An 8838-nucleotide genomic window follows, 5' to 3' on the forward strand; every position below is an offset into this window, starting at 1 on the left:
TGCTGGTGACCAGTCTCCAGACAGATGCTTTTATAAAACAAAATCTATACAATTAATTTACTGATACGTTACCATTTATGCGGTACTTTTTTTTCCCTTGACAGCAAACACTGCTCACAACGGGAGAGTTAATGGTTTATGCTACACCAGTGATGGACTTCATCTGCTGACCGTTGGCACAGACGACCGAATGCGACTCTGGAACAGCTCCACCGGAGAAAACACACTGGTGAGTTTTCAAGTTACATTTTCACTTGCACTTAATTTTGGAAGATATGTAATCTGTGCAGTTGTCATTACAGCTTTTGGTACTTACTGATTTTTAAGGATATAGCTGCTTAATCTCAGTATTAAAAGATTTTGCAAGCATTTCCTTTCAGATTTCTATTCTTATTTCTACTTATTATTTAAAAAAAAGCCTGCACCTACCTAAAGGTTGATCAATTTTATGTTCTGATCTAGTTTAAGTTCAATAACTTGTGAGCACAGCCAAAAACACTTCAGGAGGCAATGAAAACCTTAATATGCAGTGGCTGTTGGTAATTTTAAACTCTTAGTTGTCAGTGTACTGTCCTCAGGTGAATTGTCCATACTTATGAGTTTCACTGATTGACTGACTGACTTTCTTGAAACCTGCTTTGTATTTTTGTGGAATCTCTCTTGTGAAGTTGCATAGCAGTGTTAAAAATACCTATCCATCTACATTTGCACTGCAACCAAACAGCTGGAGGGAGGGAAGGAAATAAATATACTGCTGCTCCTGTCTTTTGTATGGCTTGTTATTTGATACAGGTTCCTGTTTTAATTTTCTGTTTAGTAAAGAAAATTGTTTCCTATGTTTGTTTTGAAAGAATGATATACTAGGTAAGTCGATTTCCATGGGATTTTAGCCAATTGTGATTATGATCTGTCACTACTAGCAGGAAAGAAAAAACATTTGTTCTACCTTGGAAAGCTTTTACTTCTGCTGCCTAGTTCCAGATCATTGCAAAAATGTTTTGTTATAGATATTTAAATGAAAGGACTTTTCTGTCTCCATACTACCCATATGTGCTGGCTTGTTCTCGGCACCTCATATACAGACATCTTTCTGTCTTCAAATCACCATCACCAAAGTAGATAATACAGTTTGTTCACTCTCCTGTCACCAGCTGGGTCTCTGTTTTTTGTTTTTCTGTGCCTGTTAGTTCATTGACTCGTTTCATAGGCTGTTTTACAGTTTTGTTATTTGGTGTGGAATAGCTTGATCCCGCCTTGCTTTTTCAAGTCCAGAATTATGTTGTCCAGAGTACTGTATTTTTACACACTGCCCAGAAGTATTGCTTAAAATAATTTCAAGCATCAGTAGACAAATAAATGCATGTACAGGTAACACAAGTTCACGCTATAGCCCCTTTATTTCCCCTACTAGCCAGTCCTTTTGATCTCTATACTTTTTTTTCCTATACCTTCCAAAAGGTATAGAAAACAAGCTATGCATATGATTTATTTCATTTTGAGCCATGAGGCAAATTTGGGGCCCAGCGGATTGTTTCCATTAGTAAAAGAAATGAATGTACATCTCTTACAAACATCCTTTATCACAAAAAGAAATAGAAACTCCTGATTCACTGAGTATTGGAAGAATCAAACAGAAGGAAGAAGATTTTTCTATTCTCTTATTCTCTATTTATCCTCTTATTCTTTCTATGTTCTCTTATTACTCTATTCTTTTCCCTGAGCAAGGGACAACTTACTGAGAAATCCTTGGGGCTAGTTGTTGGGTTGTCTAGGCTGATGCCTCTGTTCTTTGCCATCCTACCGGCACATATGTGCTTCAGAAATGTAGTCTTCTGCACTGTCGGTGAACTCTGATAAACAAATGGCGCTTACAAGGTAGAAGGTAGTGTAGATCAATTTTTGGGCAGTCTATGGATTAAAGTCCTGCAGTATTTCGACCAGTGCTGTTCAATATCATCAGTGATATAGACAGGAGGTTTGAGTGCACCCTTAGTTTGCAGATGGCACCAGGCTGAGTGTGGCTGACATGCCTGAGAGATGGGACGCCATCAAGAGGGACCTGGACATGTTCAAGAAGTGGGTCTGTGTGAGTCTTATGAGGTTCAGCAAGGCCAAGTGCAGACTCCTGCAAGCGGGTCAGGGCAATCTTCAGTGTCAATGCAGGCTGGGGAATGAAGAGATTGAGAGATGGAAATAGACTAAGAGGGTACTGGTGGATGAAAAGCTGGTCATGAGCCATTAGAGTGCACTCACAGCCCAGAAAGCCAACCATATCCTGGGCTGCACCAAAGAATTGTGACCACCAGGTCAAGAGAGATGATTCTGCTCGTCTCTTCCACTCCGGTGAAACCCCCACCTGGAGTACTGTATCTAGCTCTGGAGTCCTCAGTACAGGAAAGAGATGGACCTGCTGGAGCAAGTCCAGAGAAGGGACACAAAATGATCGGGTGGCTGGAACAACTCTTCTATGAGGAAAGGCTGTGAGAGTGGGGATTGTTCAGGCTGGAGAAGAAAAGGCTCCAAGGAGACCTTATTGTAGCCTTTCAGTACTTTAAAGGGGCCTGTAAGAAAGATGAGAGAGAATTTTTAGTAGGGCCTGTTGTGATAGGATAAAGAGTAGTAATTTTAAACTAGAAGAGGGTAAATTTATACTGAATACAGTGGCACAGGTTACCGAGGGAGGTGGTGGATGCCCCATCCCTGGAAATATGCAAGGTCAGGTTGGACAGAGTAACCTGGTTTCGTTGAAGATGTCTCTGCTTATTGCAGGGGGCAGGGTTTGGACTAGACAACCTTTAAAGGTCCCTTCCAACTCAAACTTTCTGTGATTTATAACTGCATACTGTTGTGCATAGGGAGTTGTTTTAATAGATTCAGTACATGAGAGGAAGTTATTATGTTGGATCATACAGGAAAATTAAGGTGGTGATTCCTCAACTATTTCTAATTTCATTAATAGTTTAGGTGTTTGTTGTAGACTGGCACACAACAGCCTGTGCAAATTCTAAGTGGGGAACTGCTGATTTTTAGGCATGTCTTTCTCCTTAGAGCTAATATTACAGGGAGTGTACTTTAATGAACAGAAAAGTAATTCTCCTGATAGACTTCTGTACTTGGAAACCTCAGGAGTTGTATTAAGACTGGGAAGCTTAAAATTAATTTTACTGAGTGTTAAAGAAGAAATTAAATTGGCCTTGTCATGTAAAGTTATTCCCTGTTAGTTTTAGTTAATAGCTAACTGCATAATCCTTCATTTTACAGGTGAATTATGGAAAAGTCTGTAATGCAAGTAGAAAAGGAATCAAATTCACCATCTCTTGTGGCTGTAATCCCGAGTTTGCCTTTGTGCCATATGGCAGTACCATTGCTGTTTATGCAGTTTTCACGGGAGAACTGGTAACTATGCTCAGAGGGCATTACAGTACCGTCGACTGCTGTGTATTTCAACCTAATTTTCAGGTAAGTGAAGTACCAACAATATTCCAGACATCCTGGAGTATTTGTGCTAAATCTTTTGCATAAAAAGTGTTGACTTTTCAGGGATGTGCTTTAAACAAAGATCTTGACATAAGAGGGGGTTCTGTGGCCTATGTGTCAAGCAAGAAAAGCTTGGTCAAGTTCTTGTGACAGCCCTTTCTATGTTGGGTCTCTTCCACTACTCATTTCATCTCACATAGGTAACTTTTCAATTCACCTATAGTAATTTTTTGCTTTATATTGCCATTAATAAATCATATGCATTAATACTTTTGTCTGTGTTCTGTAAGACTGAAGGGAGGCATTTGTGTTTCTCTGAAATACCCAAGACTAATCACAGTAGGAAAGAACGTGAAGTGCGTTGATGCTGCTGTCAGTACTGAGTAACCTCTCAAGTACGTTGCTAAGATGATCTTCCTCAAATACCTGTAGTTACACCAATCACTGGTCGCTATGTTCACTATGAACAGTTTGGATGAAGTGTTGAGAACACAATGAGCTTCTTAAATGAATCTGAGAACATTTCACCTAAGAAGTAGCTTAGCATTATAGGGACTCATGGTGCTGACATACATATTGTTTTTTCTTCTGCCTTTTTTTTCTTTTCTATTACCCCATAGGATATTTTTCTCGTGTAATAAAGACGTAAGGATAACGAAGCTTAATTTGTTATGACATACTTTACAACAGTTTGTTCTTATGGCTTGTGTGTAAGAAGTGTCTCAGAACCGTGTAATGAAATATGATTGCTGATATCCAAGCAACTAGCTATTTGCAATCCAATGATATTAGTCTTCATCTGTTCTTATGGGGTCAAAATTAATTAGCAGGTTCATGTGGAATATCTTTTGTGTTTGAGATATTATGTGGAGCTGTTTCCACAAAGTGGTGTAAAATTTAGATAATGTGTATATATGCCTTTTGAGATCCTGGGAATAGAGCCATAAAATCCCCTGTATTGTTGTTGGCATAAATTGTTCTTACGTAAATGTCTCTGTAAAGTTAATAAGATGTTAGTCTGCTTGACTAATAAGAACTGCAGAATTTGGCCCTTTAATGAGTGATTAATTTAGTAGGAAGTTGGTAATTTCAGGGTTGGTGTGGAAGAAATCTTCATTGTGCAATCTCTTAGATGATGTTTACCATTGGATCTAATATACTAGATACCATTGTGCCATCCATATTAGCTGCTTAAAATAATTTAAGTAAACAAAAAAGACCTGCATTTCCCTTTCGGAAAGGGAAATGGAGTAAAGCACCATGCATGAATAACATGTCATAAAATATTAGGTATGCATCAGGAAACGATTTTGCTTTAAATTATAGCTACTTCTATTGTTCAGGAAATGCCAGTGACATCTGCAAAGGTATTGGGCAAATCCGGTAGCAGGCTAACAAGTAAAGATAACTGAAAGTTAAATTGGGTGTTATTTGCCCTCTTTCCTCTGAGTCTTCAAGCATAGTATTTCCATATATTGTGCCTTAAACATGCATGGAGTGTGTTTGTAGTACAACAGATGTCTATGTCCTTTACTGTACCATAAACATGCATGGAACTCAGTGGCTCTTCCTTTGACTGCCTTAAGGTATAAGCCACCATTTCAGGTTGTAGTAATTAGTTGTATTAGTCAATGCAGCGGGTATTAACTGCAGATCTTCCAATGCCAGTACTGGAAAGTGAGACAAGTGGTAATAAGAGATTTAATGGAAACATGCTGGTGTGACTATGACATTGACTGCAAGGAGAGATTTTGGCATGGTAAGAGGTTTTAAAATTCTAGTGATATTATGTATCCTGTCAAAGACAGGAGGCCTGAGTAGAGTACTGCTGGCAGGATAAAGTGGGATTTGATCTATACCTTGGTGTAACTTTGACCTGTTATCTTTTAAGCAAGGTAAGTATGATGTTTTTCTCTCATGAAATTATGAGCTCTAATGTATGTGTTTTATGCATTAACAACTTCATGCACGGGACCAGTGAGACACAAGTGAGTAGGTCAGCTCACTTGAATAAGATTACCCACATAAATGAGCTTTTATAGGAACTGGGCATTAAATTCCTGCACCATCAGTGTAATTCGTTCAGTTCTAGAATTAAATATACATAATATAGGAGACTTTCTGCAAACACAGAACTGTAATAGTTTATTGAACTTGCGTTGAGTCAATGTATTAATAATGTACAGAGTACATGTGCATAGAGTTGCTTGCTTGAAAGTATGAAAGCCAGCACGCTTAATGGAAGGCTTTCATACTGTCAGCCTGAATACAAAAATAACATTTTGTTTCCTTCAGGCAGTTTAAGTACACAGCAACACTCAAGTTTGTCAAATATCGTCAGACATCACGTACAGTATGGAGGAGTATTCAGATTGAAGGCATATGCGAATATCTTCATGTGTGTTCATTTAAGTAGCACTTTGGAATACAGAAGCATTGCTAGTGCAAAATTTACTGCAAGATGGTTCGGAATTTCTCACTAGCAAAATTTCCTCAGTTTAAAGTGGCAGAGAAGTCAGTATTTCCTGTAATAAGGAACTAAGAAAACTAAGCTATACTTGACTGTTAGTTGTTTGGTGTAGAGACTGTTTGATTCCAAGTGTTTGCAGGGTGCCTTGCACAATGGGATCTCAGTCCTTAGTCATTACCATAATAAATAGTGTTATTTATATCAAAAATAATAAATTGGTCTTTCTGATCTCTGCCTTCTCAACAGGATACAGGCTTCAAATTGTTCTTTATTTGTTCTTTTCCTGCCCTAAGCGTACTGAAACTACATTTAGTTAATACTTCCTTGTTCCATACATATGCACTCTTCTAACATGTATTAGTAGGTGCTTTTAAGTGGAATCATTCCCTTTTTTTCTTTTCTCCATTAAACTTAAATAATTTCTTAAACTTCTTAACCATTAAAATAGGTATCTTTTCAGATTGCACAAGAGAGAAGCAGAAAGTACATTTAAGCCATAAAGTTCATTTAAATGTGGGTAGTGCTGTTTTGATGAGCAAGCCAGGAAAAATAAAAAAAAAAACTTGTTCATTTTGTTCTGGCATATTATTTAAAATATTGTTCATCAAGATTATAGTACACATCAGAAATTGTCTTTATTTTTAAATAAATATTTCATACACTTTTTCCCCCCCCAACATCCTATCTATATCACTGTTCAGTAAATTTGTGTAGAAGTAATTTTTTCTTGCTTTCTTAAAGGAACTTTACAGTGGTAGCAAAGATTGCAATATCCTTGCATGGATACCGGCCCTTCGAGAGCCACTTCCTGATGACACTTTTGAAAAGGTAATGAATTTGTGAGTTTGAACTATATTTTTAACGGCTGCTATACTTGCAGAGGTGCTGTGGGGATTAAATATGAAGTATGTGTTTCACCATCAAAATTTATAAAAATTCCTAATCTAAAGGAGAATCACCTGGTTTTTTTCTGTACAATCTTTTGACTGTTGTGGTGTTTCAAGAGGACCTCTTCCTTTATAGTCCAGTAAAATGTTTTGCAGCCTTCTAGCTTCTAACTTAATTAAAGTAATACTTGTCATTTGGCTGTCGTCTCACAGCTTCTACTTTAGCTTCCTTAATTTACAAGCTGTTTTCTGTAGTTCATGCTATTTTGAAATTGGAAAGGTTCCAAATATTGTAAATTGTTTAAGAATATACTCTGTATTAACAGTAAGGTTGGAAGTTCTGCACTTGAAACACAAATATTTTTGATGCAGAAATATAGTAAAGAAGATTCTAAACGAGCATATTTTGGTGTCTGAGGTAAGACCTTCAGGCTGTTACAGGGAGGATCATATGTAACACTGTCTTCCAAGAGAGTTGGTTCTCTCTTAGTATTACAGCTGGACAATAAACATTTCAGTCTGAATGGGGAAAATGCTAGATTTTAAGGAACAGAGAGCATCCAGAGAATCAATCTGGCAGACGGTACTGATGTTAAAAATCAGGATATATTAACGTTTTGGACCATAGTATACAAAAATTCCACTTTTTAAGATTTCTGAAATGTTCCTTTTTGGATGGGAAAATTATAAGAAGCATAAAATTATTGTAACATTTGGTTTTCTTTGTCAGACAACTTATTTCAAAAATATCCTACATTTAAGCAAGGAAAAGGAAAGTATTCCCAAAGGTTAGATACCCTAAACTCACAATACATTCATTCAGCTGACCTAAAATAGGTAGTTTACTGTAACTGGGAATTTTGGTGTATGCAGTTTGTTTTTTTTTTCTTAGCATGAAAAACAAAAACAAACCCAGAATAACAAGGTTATTTGCTCAGCTCTAATTAGAACTGCCTCTTTAAATCTGACATGGTAGAGGTACGTAAAATGTGCCATTGCTTTGAGATCTGTTAAGCTACAGCTGCAGTTTGCAAATTTTGTAGACAGCACTGCTTCTGAAAAGTAGTAGTTGTGCTGTCCACAGGCCACTAGTTTCTCATGTGCTGCAAGAGCCATTGGAATGCCTGTATGACCAGGATCTGCAGCCAGGATAGAATGAAACAAGGCCCAAGGAAATTATGAGTTAAAACCAATGGCACTAAACAAACACAGTAATATCTATCTGTTATATTTTATACCAGACATTTGTAAAACTTGCAGTCAGTGCTCCAGGTATTTGTTTTTTGAAATTAGAATTAAATAGAATACTCTTTCTTTTCATAATTTAATCTGTCTCTAATCAGTGGAATGGCCAAGAAGTGGTTAAAACAAATCCAGTGCCCATAAGAGACACAATAGTTTATTTACATCTAGCAATGTAAGAAATGCCTTTAGCATTGCCCTTTTTTTGATTTTAGTATTTTTAATTAAGCAAACCACTGAGATAATTTATTTATTTTTTTTTTTAGTCTCTGTCTCAACAGCATTTAAATCCAGTATATGAAGACGCATGGAGCAGCAGTGATGATGAAGGCTGAATTTCAGTTATGTGCTGATATAAAATTGACATTCATGCACTGTGTTCACAGACTTTATCCACAGAATTGGATATTGTTGGATTTTTGGTACAGTTCCGTTAGAGCAAGGTCTTTCAGAAATTTGTTTCCACTGTTCTCTGTGTTCTTTACTGTAGCAGTTAAATCTGAAGGACTGCTTTTTCATACTTAATGACATTTATACTTACCCTTACACATTGGTATACTTTATTCAGTATTGACACCTGATAAAGGAAGAAGAAAAACACTTGGGACCAGTTAATACTGCACTCTTTCTGTTATCACCAATAACACAAGGAGATAATCCCTTTGTTTCCAAGAGACATGATACAGGGGAGTTTGCTTGAAGGAGGACTAGCTCAGGGATACTTCCAGCTTATTTTTATCAATGTCTGGATGGAGCAGACTG

General features: G+C 37.1%; 1 protein-coding gene across 1 annotated transcript; it reads left to right on the forward strand.

Moving 5' to 3' along the window:
* The first annotated feature begins 107 nt into the window (after window positions 1–107).
* LOC103778281 (DNA excision repair protein ERCC-8-like) lies at window positions 108–8500 on the forward strand. Its single transcript, XM_008945862.1, has 4 exons — window positions 108–229; window positions 3262–3459; window positions 6689–6775; window positions 8343–8500. Exons 1-4 carry the CDS (start codon window positions 191–193, stop codon window positions 8409–8411), a joined length of 393 nt encoding a protein of 130 aa, XP_008944110.1. The 5' UTR covers window positions 108–190; the 3' UTR covers window positions 8412–8500.
* Window positions 8501–8838: the final 338 nt, after the last annotated feature.

The sequence above is a fragment of the Merops nubicus genome, unplaced genomic scaffold (assembly GCF_000691845.1).
Source record: "Merops nubicus isolate BGI_N331 unplaced genomic scaffold, ASM69184v1 scaffold1098, whole genome shotgun sequence".
Taxonomy (NCBI): Eukaryota; Metazoa; Chordata; class Aves; order Coraciiformes; family Meropidae; genus Merops; species Merops nubicus.